Source organism: Gadus macrocephalus, chromosome 7 (genome assembly GCF_031168955.1).
Source record: "Gadus macrocephalus chromosome 7, ASM3116895v1".
Taxonomy (NCBI): domain Eukaryota; kingdom Metazoa; phylum Chordata; class Actinopteri; order Gadiformes; family Gadidae; genus Gadus; species Gadus macrocephalus.
Window position 1 is genome coordinate 2,406,184 of NC_082388.1, and position 18,621 is coordinate 2,424,804.

At 43.3% G+C, this 18,621-nt stretch overlaps 1 protein-coding gene across 1 annotated transcript in view; it reads right to left on the reverse strand.

The window, feature by feature from the left end:
* Positions 1 to 420: 420 nt before the first annotated feature.
* LOC132460715 (uncharacterized) overlaps positions 421 to 18,621 on the reverse strand; it is a 61,050-nt gene continuing 42,849 nt past the window's right edge. The window contains exons 3-6 of the mRNA XM_060055581.1: positions 2,657 to 2,806; positions 2,197 to 2,268; positions 815 to 1,126; positions 421 to 544 (exon numbers count right to left, since the gene is read on the reverse strand). Coding sequence (XP_059911564.1) covers positions 450 to 544; positions 815 to 1,126; positions 2,197 to 2,268; positions 2,657 to 2,806 — 629 coding nt within the window. The 3' untranslated portion in view covers positions 421 to 449. The remainder of the gene's footprint in view (positions 545 to 814; positions 1,127 to 2,196; positions 2,269 to 2,656; positions 2,807 to 18,621) is intronic.

Below are 18,621 nucleotides of genomic sequence, written 5' to 3' on the forward strand. Positions count from 1 at the left end.
GTGTCAGTGTGTCTGAGGACCCTCCTCCACCTGGGGACACTCTGTAGAAGGACAGAGAGCCAGCAGGCCGGTCCAGATACACTCCTACTCTGGTGGAGCCAGCGGCGGGGAGAGGGAGGTCTGTCTCTGTACCGCTGTACCGGGCAGAGTAACGACCATCATCAGAACAATAAAGACTCCAGGACTTGTTGTTCAGTCCAAGCCTGCTGTCACCACCCCCTCCTCTCCTTGTGATTCCTCTGTATGTCACTCCTATCTCAACCCCTCCTTCCCACTCTACCTCCCAGTAACAGCGGCCAGTCAGAGCCTCTCTACCCAACACCTGGGGCCAGGAGTCAAATCTGTCTGGGTGATCTGGATACGACTGGTCCTCTCCAACCCGCCTCACCTTCCTGTTGTCCTCAGACAGAGAGAGTCCTCTGTGGGCCGTGTTGGGGTCCAGTGTGAGGTCACAGGCATCTGAGGGAGAACCAGACATGATGAGCTGCTGAACCGCTCTTCATCCTCATCATCATCATCATCACTAGTACTGTTCTCCTGCGCTCTGTGTACATATACATAGATATGAACACATACATACATATACATATGTACACATACATAGATACACACTCCTCAACAATAACATTATGAAAACATCAACAACAATATTATGAAAACATCAACAACAGTGTTATAAATACACTCATTCATCACTAGTACTGTTCTCCTGAACATGACATGCGGGGGGGGGGGGGGGGGGGGGGGTCATGTGATGATAGTTACACTATTGCTACATCAGCAACAAACATCTCTCCTTGGATCCAGGACTTACCAAAGACAAGCAGCTCAGCGCTGTGATTGGCCGTGCCAGCGCTGTTGCTCGCCATGCAGCAGACCGTGTTCACGCCGTACCTCCCACCTCTGACGAAGAGGAAGCCCCTCTCCACCCAGGCCTCTGATTGGTTGACTGTGCTGTTCCTCTCCAGGGGCCTGCCGTTGTGGAGCCACTCTACTGTGGGCTCCGGCGTGCCGCCGGCGTGGCAGGTGTAGCGGGCCGTTTGGCCCACGGGCAACACGTGGGTAGAGGAGTGGAACTCTGTGATGCTGGGGGCCTCCTCCTCCTCTTCCGTGGGCATCACTGAACCTGAAGAAACCAGGAGGAGAGGAGTGAACGTCTACAACACGGATCTAGAGATGCAGCGTCAGACACTCCCTTCACTCTCTCCTAACACCTGTCCACCCAGGGGATTCACACCCAGTATTCTGGCCTGCCTTTTCAAACATGATTGAATAACACAGCATTGTCTCCAAAGATTTCCCAAGGAGATTAACGAGTCAGGGGCAGAGCTTGCAGAGAAGAAAGCAAAACCTTTAACCAGCTCCAATTGAACCCAACGAAAGCAATCGCAGAAAAAGATGCTACGTAAACACTAGAGATGTGCAGACAGAGTAAGAGTTTATCGTTTCATATTTTAAACTGTTTAAAATATGCAATGGATTTGTGGTTAATTAAATTTAACTTCTTACTGTCAGCTATTTCTTGTATGCATCCTAATTATCTCTTACAAGTTTTGTATTGCATATCTTTTAAGGCAATTATAACCTGTCCTAAAAGGTCATTTAATAACTCTCATAACTTCTATAAAACCCTCATTAGGGTTTTATAGAAAACCCTAATGAGTTTAATATTAATTAGTATTAATACAAATTAATATTAATACAAATTCTTATAACAATTACAATTATTATGATTAATTACATTTACATTTAGGGCATTTAGCAGACACTTTTATCAAAGGAACTTACAGTAAGTACATTTGTCATAAGAAGTGAAACAATATATCGCTGTCGGTACAGTAAAGATGTTCAGAGCACCAAGTGCAAGTTCCAACAATCGCCAGTCTAACCCATTCCCTGTGTATAGCAGTGATTGCAGCTATTACAGATGCTTCACAATTAAGTACTCTGAATATGTGCAATGTAGATTAAGTGCGTACAAAAGTGTGTACATTAAGTGCCAGGACGTACAACATCCAATGGTAGCCGGAAGGGACTGGATGGCATTATCATTTTACTATAAGAACAAACTATTATTGTTTTTATTATTATTATTATTATTAATAATAATAATAATAATAATAGTAGTATCAATAATAATATTAGAATTTTTACTTCTATTGTTATTTTTATCAGGATGATATGATTTAGACTCACTGAACTGCATGGAGACCAAGAGAATACTCAGCAGTCCGAATATCAGCAAGACAATGTTGCAGGACTTTAGGGCTGTTCAGGAATAGGACGCACACACACACACACACACACACACACACACACACACACACACACACAGTTATGTACACAGGGATATATTCATACTGCATGGCTGTCATTCACAGTCCAGACAGTCTTCCTACTGTCTGCAGAATCCCTCCCCATCTAGAAGAAACATCAGAAGTACTGTAGCTCTCGTGTTGCATTATGAACACACTTAAGCAGAACAACTGGTCTCCAGCATACTTGCTATTATTCCCTGATTATTGACATGTACACACATACAGTTACACAGTAATACATTCATACACACAGTTATACAGTAATACATAAACATAATACATGAAAGTATTTCTTTGACTGGTTTATTTATTTTAAATGCTCTAAAAAGGTCACCTACCAAATCTTCTGTGGCTGGTCTTCCTCGGGTCAAAAGACTTGTCCTCAGGTTCCATCGTGAGTCCAGGGTCCGGTTCAGAGACAGTGTCCATGGCTCCTCTCTGACAGCTTCCAGGGCTTCTTCTCTCAGCCTTCAGCCCTGCTATATTAACTGGAAAAACGGTGTCACATGTTTTAATACTGACCAATCATTGGCTTGCAATGATTGGTCAACACAAACACAAACACACACACCACACACACACACAAACTGAATGTCAGAAGATTATTAGTCTTGTATGCACTTTAGACTTCATACAAGGCTTTGCTTATTTATACAAGGCTTTATTTATTTAAGCTTTATTTGTCTGAATAAATGCCTTGCTTAAACGTAACTGATTTGTGCCTTGTGAAAATATTCTCATTGGTTTTGCTTGAAGAATACAGCATTCTGGGGGTTGATTCTTAATTACTTTACCTGTCACAGCAGCAACCATTAAAATAACGTTCATGTAATGTCTTTGCAGCAAAAAAATTTAAGTTGTTCAGTGCCTGTCGTTGCTGGACTCTAATTGACATCATTTATTAATTCATCTATTTCACAGCAGTTAGCTGCCCACTGTAGTTGCCCAAACCACTGTCTGGACCAGAGGTCTACTGGTAACAAACCACTGTCTGGACCGGAGCTCTACTGGTAACAAACCACTGTCTGGAACAGAGCTCTACTGGTAACAAACCACTGTCTGGACCGGAGCTCTACTGGTAACAAACCACTGTCTGGACCAGAGCTCTACGGGTAACAAACCACTGTCTGGACCAGAGCTCTACTGGTAAAAAAACACTGTCTGGAGCAGAGCTCTACTGGTAACAAACCACTGTCTGGGCCAGAGCTCTACTGGTAACAAACCACTGTCTGGACCAGAGTTTTACTGGTAACAAACCACTGTCTGGACCAGAGCTCTACTGGTAACAAACCACTGTCTGGACCAGAGCTCTACTGGTAACAAACCACTGTCTGGACCAGAGCTCTACTGGTAACAAACCACTGTCTGGACCAGAGCTCTACTGGTAACAAACCACTGTCTGGACCTGAGTTCTGACTTGACTTATAGGTTAAAGTTAACTAGTTGATGCTATAGTTAGAGTCAACCACTGCCTGTTGTATGAATGGGTTCCACGATCACAGACAGTGCTATTGTTGTCAATTGTTTGCAGACATGGTGATTGTCTCAGTAGAAGTGATGGTCATTATGCTCATGCATGTCACCTCTTTATGTTAACCCATATGTGTGGTATGGGGATTTTTTTTATTTGATCAGGCATGGCTCATCTCACACATGTAGCAAATGTCGCATATTATGTCTCTTTTAAATCAGTTGAATTAATAAGTTCACAAGTTGATTTTAATCACTGAGTACCTCACTGATCTACATTTGATATACCTGCAATGTTTGAGATGTAAATTATTGCCACCTATTTTAATGGAATTCAAATAGGTGAGTACAAGTCCATGCACGCACACACACACACACACACACACACACACACACACACACACACACACACACACACACACACACACACACACACACACACACACACAGGGGCGTAGCCATCATTTCAGAAGTGAGGGGGACAAATTGTTCAGAGGTCTATTGAGTGATTTATCAGCCTCTCGCATTCAGTTGCACCTCTCCTTAGTGGCTACATAACAACAAACAGCACAGCACCAGGGTACCGACTTTAGTTCTTTAAAATTATATACTATCAAAATCTAAAGTCAAAATCTAAAGCTGCCAAACTCAGAATGACCCTCGAGCATCTACAGCAGGGGTCTCAAACTCAACTTACCTGGGGGCCGCTGGAGGTAGAGTCTGGGTCAGGCTGGGCTGCATCAAGTGTTCAACAAAAGGTAGTAGCACAACTGACCCAATCTAAGTTAATGATAGGGCTATAATTAGATAATGTTGGCCAAGGGCGTCAGTTTGTTTTTAGAAGTGGTGGGGACAATAACCATAAGCTTGAGTGTGGTCTGAAAAGTGCTGGGTACCCTTATGTAAGCTATTCATCCAGTCAACGCTGCATTACAATATGCTCTACAGTGTATTGTCAGGTGTTGAAATTATTTGAATATTCGAATACCGGTTCGGAAAATTAGTATTTGAAGCTTAAATCAGTATTTCGGAGCTTCGTTATTTTATTTTTTTTCCACGTACGTGACTTTACCAGAGCGAGGGAGGCAAACTATAAGCGTCAGCGACACCAAGCAGAGAAGCGAGAGAGGTGGAGGAAGAATATATATCTTGTTTCCCTTTACTTTATAACACATCATTAGCGGGATCTCTGGAGGAAAAGTAATACTTAAAACCTTAGCTTAGTTGTTTGTTTACGTTCGCTGTACAGCGCCGCGCCAATCAACTATGACTGGCTTGCTGCAGAGCGTGAGCGTCTTGGGAATACCCGGTCAATATAATGGATATAATATGGACACATAAGACAATCAATATTCGGTATTTGTTATGGATTTATTGTACAAATTCCCTGAAAAGATGCACGTTCCAGGATTAATTGAAAAGCTCCCGTAAGGGCTGAGATGGCAGAGAACAGCTGATTTGGAACGGAGCAACAGCTGTTCGCTTTCACGGGGAAAAACGAAGGAACTTCAACCTACTTAGGCCTACTAATTAACGGTCAAAAGCTATTAAATCGTCAACAAAATATGCAGATACTGTCAAAATCGGTTCGAGGGAGTATATAAGGATTATTAATGTTGTTTTTGATGGTGTTTTTTTCTGGAACGAGTATTCGAATATTCGCTCCGAAAAGTAAGTATTCGAAGCCTGAAAAATGGCATTCGGGCCAGCCCTATGAAGATCCTATTCGAACAATAAAAGTTGAAAACCACAGTTTGTGTTTTGGCTTGTTTTGCAAAACGGCGTTGGAAACACCAGGGTATTGGCTCGGGATATGTAGGCCTAATACTAGTGCACACAGGACAAAGAACAGTGTTGGCAATTTAACACTTATCTTGACATCAACAAAGTTTACCAGACAAACAATGCCAGACTGTAAAGGGGGTACGAAATGAAACGAGGTACTGAGCATCAGCCTTTTGAAGACGAGCAAGGGCTGCTGGTAGCATGTTATGCTGCATTAAAAAAAGAAGAAAAATACAAGCACCCAGAGGAGAATTGCATCTGCCAAATCCTGACCACCAGTAAACACTTGCGAAGGACCAATGTAGACTTCACTCGTTACAACATCATAAGAAAATTGTCCGCAAATAAAATCCCCTTCAGTTTAGGATAATCACACAGGTTATGCGAGAACATATTTATGTCAGGATAGGCCTACCAGGCTCCAAGTCGTCACATATCTCAATCAGACAAAACCAACTATAACCACATTGGCATAGCAATCGCACCGTGTGTAGCTGCTACTAGCTGCAATCTATATATACAATGCATACTAACTGGAGAACCAACCAGAATCAGATCACAATCGTTTGGGACCGTGGGAAACCTTTGGCCAGGTCATCACGATTCACGAGCAAACAGAACCAGCAGCAAAGTTTACTCAACCAATTTCTTACCTTATGTGGCCCTCCACATAGGGTGTATGGTTTGTTGATGCGCAACTCTCAGTCTAACTGCTAGGCTCATATGGCATTTGTAAGTCCTTATTTGTCTAAATCGCCTCTCACACTCAAGCCAGCTCCACCTCCGTCATTAGGACAGGTGCACCCTGGGTAGCCTACCTTGCGGTTAGGCGAGCCAACGGAGCAATGGCGCCACAGAAGTGAAGTAGCCTCTTTCTATGTGGTTATAGAAGATCTCATAAAAGGCATAAAAGTTCGCTTTATGACAACTCTCAGTCTAACTGCCAGTCTAACTTCCATACCTCGCTAGATACATGTATATGTATATATGAATAGATTGAGTCTGGAATGAGAATTTAGATAGCTTTATCATTGTAGTATTTAATATTTATATCGTATTTATAGTTACAATATGGAACAGAAGTATCACAAATTTCGTCTTGGTACGATCAATGTTAGAACGTGCAGGTGCGAAAGCAAATTGGCTGATTGTGTCACACACTGCAAACGGTTAGGGCATGACATAACTTGTATGCAGGAAGTACGACAGAGAGGAGAGGGTGAAATAAGTTTTGATGACGACATATTAAAGGGATGGAACCTTGTGTATAATGGCATGAAGACTGCACAAGCTGGTGTTGCTGTCGTCCTAGCGCCACATGTCATGTTGCTAGACATCCAGCATATCATCGTAGGAAGACTCACGATAGTAAGAGTAAAAGTCCATGGAATAAAACTTGCAATCTATAGTTGCTATTGTCCCACTGAAGATCATGCCACCAGTACAAAGGAAAACTTCTATCGCAGGCTTAACAAAGCAATACAAGATATGAAGAAAACCCATCCTTCCTTTAAGATTATTGTTGCTGGAGACTTTAATGCAACTATTGGCTATGACTGTGAACCCGAGAACTGGAAAAGCATTGGGCCTCATCATGATGAGAATCCAACGAGCTTCAATGGAACCAAGCTCATTGAAATAGCAGAAGAGAACTCGCTATCTATCCTGAATACCATGTTCCCGACAAGAACTGATGAGCACAGATGGTCCTTTCATTCAAATCTTGGTTATAAACGCAGGCTGGACTACATCATTGCTAATGAATGGTATGTGAAACATGCAACTACCAACTGCAGATCATACCCCATGCAAAGTCTGCCATTTGAGTCAGATCATTGCATTGTAGTAATGGACGCATTGTTCCGTACGAGGAAAACATTAAAGAAGACCTCTCGCAAAACACAGCCGGATAAAAAACATCCTGATCTGCGCCGATTGAGAGATGATCCATCCATACAGGACTTGTATAGTGGCGCACTTGACTCTATGCTACTGCCTAATCAAAGTCCTCAGACGCCTGACGAAGCTGAAGAACTGCTAACAAGTGTAATACAACAGGCGTCAACAGAAACCATTCCAATGAGGGCAAGAAATGAGCTGATAAAACCATGGGCGAATAAAGAGTACCAGGATCTGTTGAAGCAATACCATAAAGAGAAAGATCCAGTGAAGAAGAAGGCATTGTCTTACGATGTCAGGAAAGCTCGCACCAAGCTGAAAAATGACTATTTTACATCCAAGGCTAATCAACTTAATTATGCTAGTGAACAGCGTGACACAGAGGAGGAGTTTAGGCTAATGAAAAGATATACATCACTATCACGAGTGAAAAGACCGATGATACCGACCAAAAAATTGGAGGGACACTTCTCTGAACACTTTGGAGCCCGCTCTTACAACCCACAGCCGGAACTAGAACAGCCTGATGATTATCCTCATCTGCTACCACCTGATGGCCTTCCTGTCATCAACGACAGCCCGCCAGACTGCTCAGAAATCAAGGCTAATATAGCAAAATTGAAGAATGGCAGGTGCCAAGGGACCGACAATATACACTCTGAACAACTGAAATACACAACATCAGAATCAATGTTTAAGTACATCACACTTCTACTGCGTAAGATTTGGTCGTGTTTAATGGTCCCTAAGAAATGGTTGGAAGCATCCATAACTTGTTTATACAAGAGAGGGCTGAGATCGTTACCTGAAAACTACAGAGGATTAAGCATAACTGCGACTCTGTCAAAGGTGATATCTGGTGTCGTCATTAATAGGATCAGGGAGACATACGAGAAAATCCTTCTACCAACGCAATATGGATTTCGGGCCAACAGATCAACCTCTGACGCCATATTTATTCTACGACGTATTCTTGAACTCTCAAAGAAATCAAAAGCTCCCGTGTTTGTGGCGTTTATAGACCTCAAAGCTGCGTACGACTGGATTCCGCGAGATGCTTTATTTCGCTGCCTTGACATCCGTTTAAGATGTCCTAAACTAACAGCTATACTCCGAGCCCTCTACACAGGCACAAAGGCATGTATTAAAGGTGGAAAGGATTTCTTTGAAACTGTTGTTGGATGTCGTCAAGGGGCCCTTGAGTCCCCGCCATTATTTAACATCTATATGGACTTTGTGGTAAGAGCCGCACGGAAAGAAGTACAAACAACTATCCCGGAAACAGGCTTCCATATAGAGTATAACATTCCAAATGAAGTATCACCAAGGGAGCTGCGGAGCAAAGCACCAGCCCATGGAAACAGCAACATCACTGAGCTACTGTATGCCGATGACCAGGGTATATTTGCAAATTCTGTTGATGAACTGCAGCAGATATTGACCATCTATGATAAAACGTTCAAGCGCTTTGGGCTACAGATGTCCTATGACAAGACCGAGACAATGGTGTTTAATGCTGATGTAGCTTTGATGGAAAAGGAAAGCATAGTGTCTGTGGGAGATAAGAAGATCAAGAATGTCAGGAAATTTAAATACCTCGGATATACTATCACAAATTCAGATAACACCAGTTCCTTCCTTCACGCAAGAATGAGCTCCGCCTTCGAGAAATGGAATGAACTCAAACACATCCTCATGGACAAGCGAATACAACTGGACACTCGGATACGATTTCTAACAATGTGCGTACGATCGCGTCTTTTGTATAGTATACAAGCATGGCATCTTTTGGAAGGTGAACTGAAAAAAGTTGAAGTCATCTGGCATGGTTTCCTCAGGAAGATGGTGATAGGGGGATTTCAGAGGAAGAATGCACCTAGTCACAGTCGACGATCAGCAGAAACAGACTCCCAAAATCACGATGAAACATCTCTGGACTGGAGCTTCAAGTTATCGAACGAAAGATTGCGTCAAATTACCAAGACGCGTCCAATACGTGACTTCTGTTTCACCCAACAAGTGAAGTATATGGGCCATGTCTGCCGCATGGATAACTCGGCATTGCAAAAACAGGTGCTCTTCGATCGCAGAGCGTCCAAGACAGTTTGGAATGAGACAGAAAGGACTCTGGGGATAGACGCCCAACAGATTAGGAGGACGATGATGAATAAAAGCGAACTTCAGCGAGTGCTAGACAGAGTGCTAGCATGAGCGCCCCAAGGCCATTAAATGCGCCAAGAGGGAAATGTGATGATGATGATGATGATGACATGCAGGCTAGATAACGTATCCATATCGATATCCAGTGTCACAAACATGCTTTTTATAGGAAGCAAAAGGACCAGCTATTTTCTGAATAAAAATGTCAATTTTGGCTGTCTGTCTTGAAACTTCTCCAGTGCGTTCACACGCAATGGGACGACAAGATCCCATACAAAGTGAACGTATAGACGCGTATCGGGCAAATTTTTGTTTTGTCTTTTTGATTAGTCCCGCCACACTTTCGCCGTGCACAGGCGAGCGCGTTCACGAGGATTTGTGGCGCGTCAAATTTCAACTTTGACACGAATTTCACGTGCTGACAGCCAATCAGCGTTCAACAGCGTGGCCACTGAGTGACATGTGTAACGTAACAGCCAATCAGCGTTCAACCGTCAAACTCAGCGCAGTGCAGTCCGGGGTGTACTGCAGCATGGAGGAGAAAGTGATTGTTGCCGTTTGCGACTCTCGGAGCTCTATATATAATAGCATATAATATAATATAATTGTAGATAATATCACGGCCAAAAGCTCTGTGTGCCTCCGGATGGCCGTAGCGCGGGGAGCTCATAGGGATTGGGCTTCTCGGGAGTCGGGGTTTGTTTACCGGCGTTGCTATGGGTTCCGGTCTTGTGTGTTCCAACGGTTTATTAGGTAGGCCTATCTAATAAATGATGTCTTCGAGCGCGCCTATCGCATGATTTTAGACTCGACGATTTCGAGTATGTGGGGATTTTTTCAGTCGCAATTGGATTGCACATTTTTAAAACTGGTGGGGACAAAATTCGTATTTCAAATAGTGGGGGGGACATGTCCCCCCCGTCCCCCCCGTAATCGACGCCTATGATGTTGGCTATGTAATCGCTGACAACAGGGGACATTTCATAGTGGTTGGTGGAAACTGTGACATCTTAGCGTCCTTTGGCTTTTGTTGGGACTCAGGACACGCAACTCAAAATTGAGACTGTCCCGGCAAAACCGGGACACACGGTCACCCCATCACAAGTGGTAAAAAAGCGTGGCAAGCGACTCAGCAAAAATGTGCGTTTGACAACAACGCGCGGGCCGGACTAACACTAAACTTTGATGTCAAGTCGGGGGCCACAAAATATCATCCCGCGGGCCTCAATTGGCCCCCGGGCCGCGAGTTTGAGACCCCTGATCAACAGGGTAAGTAGCCAGATAATGAAGTGCCAAATGACAACACTGAACACGAAAAGTTCTGTAAAACACCATTCCTGTTTGAAATTATCAGCACCAAAATGGAATGGATGTGACAAGGTAACAGGGTAATAAGCCACATAATTTAATTTAACGGCAAGAAGTGACTAGTGACAACAATAAACATATCGACATGAAGATGTAGCTATTTTACATTTGCCGTCGTAAACTTTGACAGCACAGATCACTATTAATCAACACTAAGACCAGTGGCGGCTGGTGATCAAAAATGTTGGTGGGGCACAGTAATAGACAGGGGGTCTGGGGTCTGGGGTTCCCCCCCCCCCCCCCCTAAAAAAAATGGAATTAAATAGATTTGATTTCCTCTATTCTGATGCATTTTGTGGATGGCCACTACCTATTTACCTAAGCTACTATTCATTCAGATTCATACTCTACATCCTGACTTGCAGGGCCTGGACAAGCATACAGACCTACATTATGGCCATTCCACCAGCCATTGCTATTTTACCCATTGATGTTATTCTGATATTGAGACAAATCATGATCACTGTCCTCTAGTGTCCATTCTTTGTGAGTCTCAATGTCTACTTCAAATGCAGTTAGAAATATGGGACAGTTGCTTCATTTTGTTTGTATGCTACAGGCCGAAAGACTAAATTAATATGTAACTTACTTGCTCCACTGACTAGGAAAAATGGTATGACCTATACCTGATTTATTTAAAACACAAATAATGCAGTAGTCAAATAGCCTAATATCTGCAAATAAATAATAAACAAAAAGTCTCTTTGAAATTAAATATAAACTACATTTTTAAACATCCATGTCAGTATTTACCTTTTGAACTAAGGGAATCAAAGGCTACAGGCTCTCCTGATTAACTATATTACAAAATAATCTTTTCAGTTCTAGATTTCTTTTATACGGTGGCGCTGAGCATTCACCAAATAAAAAAAAGTTTCACAGCTAATGTAGCCGTTAGCACACTCAGTATCTCGTAATTACGAGATAAGGATCTCGTAATTACGAGAAAAGATCATATTTACGACAAGGATCTCGTTTACGAGAAAAGGATCACGCCTCTCATTAATCAATAACGTTGCTGTCTAGCTGCAGGCCGACAAAGATGACGCTATCTGACGCTATCGTATTTAATCTCCTGCTCGGGTTGAGGCATTGGGTAATATTGATGTTCCTTAAAAGTGAGGAGGGCATTAATATAAGTATGTCAACATTGCGCAGACATCTGAAGTCATTGGCCGGCAAAGATGACGCTATTCAACGCTATCGTGCTTTATTTCCTGCTCGGGTTGAGGCATTGGGAAATATGGATGTTCCTTAAAAGTGAGGAGGGCATTAAAATAAGTAGGCTATGTCAACATTGCGCAGACATCTGAAGTCATTGGGACTGTTCAGGAGAAAAGCCCAATCAGACCTGCTACAAGTGGCTCTCTTCCTGCAGGAGCAGTTGAACCAGTACGGGATGGTTGTTCCATCATTTGATGGGCCAAAGCCCCTCGAATATTGACGCTTTAATTGTTCAGTGGAACCCAGAAGTGGAAATGTTGTTGTCGTGGTGGTTTAAAGGGCATGTGGCTGGCCCCTCACATTGCAGCTCTTAAAAGTTGAATACAGCAGTGCATTATGTGTTTAACTTTATACCATGCATTATTGTTCAGAAAACGTCTTACCTCAAGCTCTTTTCCAATTAATGAGCTAAATTGTTTTTATACAAATCAATAAAATATTGTTTTTGTGGGGAAATAGAATTTTTGTCCCACTGCCCACATTAGATTTTGTTTTAATATTGGCTGTGACAGTATGTCACATAATTAATGTATTCAAATTTAAAATACTATGTTCATAGTAAAGGCAAACCCTGTCAGCTGTTAAATAATTTAAAAAAAAACTTCACAGTGGTATAATGAGCACATACCGCTGACTGAAGTGATCTATTGCTTTTATACAACGGTTACTATTATGGCAAAACGAAAGTCATAGACACACTACATTTAAAAAAAACAACAAGAAAGTCAAAGTAGCTGTTTTATTAAAGAATACAAAAAAGTAGTCCCTCCTGGCTGCCTTCAAAATGCACGACGGTCGCTATGCAACACACTTTAGCGTCCCTCCGAGAGAACGGTTGTAACCATAGACATCTTATATGATAGACGGAGCATCGAATGCTACCGCCTACTGGCGCTGACGAGGCGCGGGACCGCCATCTTGGAGTGGTCATCCGCTCCACTCAGTGTAATCCGTTTGGCTGGAGCAATGAACTGTCAGCGCATTTAATTAATCATACCTCACTGAATACCACTGATTTTCATGCGGTTTTTTGTCATACGTGTAGCTATGATAAAGGCCACATGGTTTGGCGTGTTTTATTATTCAATACTAATTATACCAATAGTACGGTAATGTTAAATCTTGCTTGTGAAAAGTAATCCCCCGATTCCTATTATGGATTGTCCGCCGATTTGAGCAGGAATACGCTGAACAACAGCCCGGCATCCTGTTTCTGCTGCTGTTGCTGCTCCCGGTTGACCACTCCAAGATGGCGGCCGTATTTCTCGCGTCCCAGCAGCCAATGCTCCGTCTATCTATTAGATGTCTATGGTTGTAACGGTTTCCACTTCAAGGCGCGGAGTGATACTTTCACAAAATGATTGGGCGTCATAGCAGTTATTTATACGCTCATTATACAACAGTTAGGAACCAATCAGATCACTGGATTTAGGTCCCCCGTTGTATAATATGATATAAAGAGCTCCGGGAGTCGCAAACGGCAACAATCACTTTCTCCTCCATACTGCAGTTCACCCCGGACTGCACTGCACTGAGTTGGCCGGTTGAACGCTGATTGGCTGTTACGGTACAGATGTCACTCAGTGGCCAGGCTGTTGAACGCCGATTGGCTGTCATCACGCGAATGTCGCGTCAAAGTTTAAATATCTTTAAAGATTGATAGTATGAGTGACTACCAAGCCTGCTTGGATGCATTTCAGATGCATCAATTTGTATCCGTGAAGCATCCCGTACTGGTTCAACTGCTCCTGCAGGAAGAGAGCCACTTGTAGCAGGTCCGACTGGGCTTTTCTCCTGAGCAGTCCCAATGACTTCGTCTGCGCAATGTTGACATACTTATATTAATGCCCTCCTCTCTTTTAAGGAACATCAATATTTCCCAATGCCTCAACCCGAGCAGGAAATAAAATACGATAGCGTCGGATAGCGTCATCTTTGCCGGCCAATGACTTCAGATGTCTGCGCAATGTTGACATACTTATATGAATGCCCTCCTCACTTTTAATGAACATCCATATTTCCCAATGCCTCAACCCGAGCAGGAAATAAAGTACGATAGCGTCGGATAGCGTCATCTTTGCCGGCCAATGACTTCAGATGTCTGCGCAATGTTGACATACTTAATGCCCTCCTCACTTTTAAGGAACACCAATATTTCCCAACGCCTCAACCCGAGCAGGAGATTAAATATGATAGCGTTGAATAGCGTCATCTTTGCCGGCCTGCAGCTAGCCAGCAACTACGAGATCCTGAGTGTGCTAACGGCTACATTAGCTGTGAAACTTTTTTTTATTTGGTGAATGCTCAGCGCCACCGTACTTTTAGACCCAAGTAGAAACAATAATATAATGAAAATGAAATAATGGTTATATTAACTAAAAAGTAATAAAGTTTAGATGTTGATTATCCTCTACAGTTAAATAACTGTGATGTTAATATTTGTGGCCCTTCTTTGGACCTTGGGTGACGTCTTGCCACATTTGTTATTCATTTATTAGACTATTTGTATTTTTCGAACTTAGCATGGACTGCAGGGTGCATTCCACTTTCCATGAAAGCAATACTGGGTGCCCCCAGACATGGTGTTATCACACTTCAGTCATGGTCTGGTCACAAATATGTGCACAACAACCTTGAGCAGAAGTGCTCACGGTTGTTGTGCCTACTTTAGAATAATATGAGTAAAAAAGTATTTTGCAGTAAAACAAACTCTTAAGAGTACAATTTATCCAGAAAAGTTACTCAAGGAAATGTAACAGAGTAATTGTCAGAGGTGGGACCAAGTCATTGTTTTGCAAGTCACAAGTTAGTCTCAAGTCTTTGCCGTCAAGTCCCGAGTCAAGTCCCGAGTCAAGACAGGCAAGTCCCGAGTCAAGTCACAAGTCAAGGCCGACAAGTCTCAAGTCGAGTCCCACAACCCAGTCGCCAAGAAAAAACGTCAGTGGTGTACGTTTCCATGAACACTGGATACGTAGCATTTCAACGTAAAAAATAGCGTGTTATACCTACAATATCCACGTGTGCCGCTGTGGAGGCGGGTTTCGGGGTTTGGGTTTCACGGCTTTCGCGGCAAATTGTGGACACGATTGTTTAGGGGGGGGGGGGGGGAGACTGTTGATGACCGGGGAGGGGGGGGGGGGAGAGACACGTTTGTTGAGGGGGGACGACGACACACGATTGTAGGGGGGGGAGACACGTTAGTTGAAGGGGGGGGACGACACGTTTGTTGAGGGGGGGGGGGAGACACGTTTGTAGGGGGGGGGGGGGCACGCTCGACAACGAGAGTTGGTTTTTATTGAACGCTCGACAACGAGAGTTGGTTTTTATTGAACGAGACTTCAACACGGAACAGCTGCGCGAAACGATGGTCACGTCACTCTCGGTGACGGTGTCGACAATAATGAACACACGAACAATGTTAATAGAACAACACACAACCACATAACATCCCGAACCCATTAACCCCACTTAATCCTAACAACAAAACAAGTTAACAAAAGCCCCATTTGTCAACTGAGAACCCCAATTCCCAGAATCCCCCGCGGCTCCGGAACACGGCGTAGCTTATATTAATCTTTATTATCTGAATGGGAAATGCAATATTTTAGGACAGATACACCATTAAACGCGTTTCTAATGACATTTCTAGCGAGAAATGTACATTTTCCTTACATAATCTTCAGTCAGTGAATGTGTATGATCTTTATTAATCTTTATTATCTGAATGGGAAATGCAATATTTTAGTACCGATTCACCGTTAAACGTGTTTCTAATAACATTTCTAGCGAGAAATATACTTTTTAATTGCATAATCTTCAGTCAGTGACTGTGTCTGATCTTTAGTTTTATAGTTATTAGGAGTTGATCGGCTCGCTCGCATGTTTCAACGACGTCAGGTTGCTTTCGCTAAACTAGCAGCTCACGTGCTTCCTGCGTTTGTGTTATTAAACTGTTACTTTATGTAACTTTTAATGATATCATCTTGTTAGAAACACGTATATCTGAGAGCCAACCCAGTCGCCAAAATCATACCTACGTTGACAGTTTACGTTTCGTGAACACTGGATTACGTCGCATTTCAACATAAAATAGCGTGTTATACACACACACGCACGCACATGCACAGACACACACACACACACACACACACACACACACACACACACACACACAAGCACACGCACACGCACGCACGCGCACACACACACACACACACACACACACACACACACACACACACACGCACACGGTGCATTTCGCTGCTAAAACCACAACAAAAAAATATTCCCTCAAATATTATTACTTTCAAAACGTTGGCCAAAATGGCCAATAATATCATTTTTTTTGGGATGCTTCTAGGACATTTTGGGTGGATTTTGAACGGTATGTGGGGGGCACGTTTTTTGCAGGACCTGGCAACCCTGCGCTGTTGCCCGAGATCTGGATCCACCCCGGCGTGGTGCCGTCTCCTTTTGACCTTTTGACCCCAGACTTCTGGGGGAATAGCTGAATCAATTCATTAGTCAATCAGAAGCATGTAAATATCTTTCCGGTGGCGTAAGAGGACAAACAAGGTATCCTTCAACATCTACGCTTCAAGGCGATTGCAACGGTGCCACACATGAGCATATTCGAACATGTTTAATGGTAGTAATTAGCTGTCGAAATTGGAGGCCTTAATCAATACTGAGCAGCTATTGATTTGCATCCCGATAAAGATTTGTCACAAATGACATGTTATTTAGCATCTACACGTTGAGCTGAGTCCAATGACACCAAGAACGACACTCTAGCTAATGGTAACATGTATTTTACATGGTACACCTAGGTCTAGGACATGATGTCGGTGTAGCAAGAGGCCGAGCTTGATCTCATTGGACTCAGCTTAACGTGTAGATGCTAATTAACATGTAATTTGTCAAAAATCTCCATTGGGAAGCAAATCTATAGCTGGTCATTATTGATAAAGTGTGTGGCACTGTTGCAATCGTCTCGAAACGTAGATGTCAAAGGACACCTTGTTTGCTCTGCTGCACCACCGGGAAGATATTTTCATACTTCTAATGGATTGATTCATATTTTAAGGTTCTCGGAGTGAGACTTTAAGTGGCTGCAGCAGAAGTGTTGAGACGAAAGATGATATCAAGAGATTTATAGAATATTCCCATTCACATTATGATTCTTCGTCATAACATCCGACCAAACATCCTTTACATTCACAGAGCGAAGATTATGAAAGTCCAGGCTCAGCAAGTGCTCCATCTCGTTGCACCTGCACCCAGCGGCTCGCTTGCAAGATTTTGGCCTGAAGTTCTTCCCAGACCTATACCCTAACAGTCCAATATGCATATCTGAGAATCAGGCCTCTCTTCAATAATGACAAAATGTAATGAGAGAAATACAGATTCACTTTTTGTTATCTCATAAGCGGCGTGGTGCCGGCTCCTTTTGACCTTTTGACCCCAGACTTCAAAGACGTGGCCACAGGCCAGCGGTGTCTACACACATTAAGCCACAAATGTACACCTCCATCCCGCAAAAAATGGGGCCTAGAAACTAACCTCTGTCTTATGTACATTGACTGTACCGTTGGAGGTCACGCCCCTTTTCCAGCCTTTTCGAGATAGCTAGGGATGCTAAAATGTTGACACACATTTCCCGGGGCCCCGAGAACGACATATGCAAGATTTGTAGTTCTAGCCCATAGAGAAAAAAAGTTTTCCCAAATGGACTGTCATTTGGACAAAGCCCCTTCAGAAGTGTTGCCTGCGAGACCTAATGGTTCAGAATGTGGTGGAAAAAAAGTTTTTGAGATAGGAAGGTCCTACCGCCCTGAAATTTGAATACCATATTCTAGGGCCTAACTGGGACCCCCGCACCGAAACTTGGCCCGGTCGGACCCCGAGGGCAGGAAGGGGGGGCCTGCCCTTGGGGTCTGACCGCGCCAAGTCTCGGGCAGGAAGGGCCCCCCCTTCCTGCCCTCGGGGTCCGACCGGGCCAAGTTTCGGTGCGGAGGTCCCAGTTCGGCCCTAGAATAAGGTATTAAAATTTCAGGGCGGTAGGACCTTCCTATCTCAAAAACTGTTTTTCCACCACATTCTGAACCATTAGGTCTTGCAGGCTACACTTCTGAGGGGCTTTGTCCAAATGACACTCCATTTGGGAAAACTTTTTTATCTCTAAGGGCTAGAACTCCAAATCTCGGATATGTCGTACACGGGGCCCCGGGAAATGTGTGTAAACATTTTAGCATCCCTAGCTATCTTGAAAAGGTCGGCAAAGGGGCGTGACCTCCAACAGTACAGTAAATGTACATAAGACAGAGGTTAGTTTCTAGTCCCCATTTTTTGTGGGATGGAGGTGTACATTTGTGGCTAAAGGTGTGTAGACACAGCT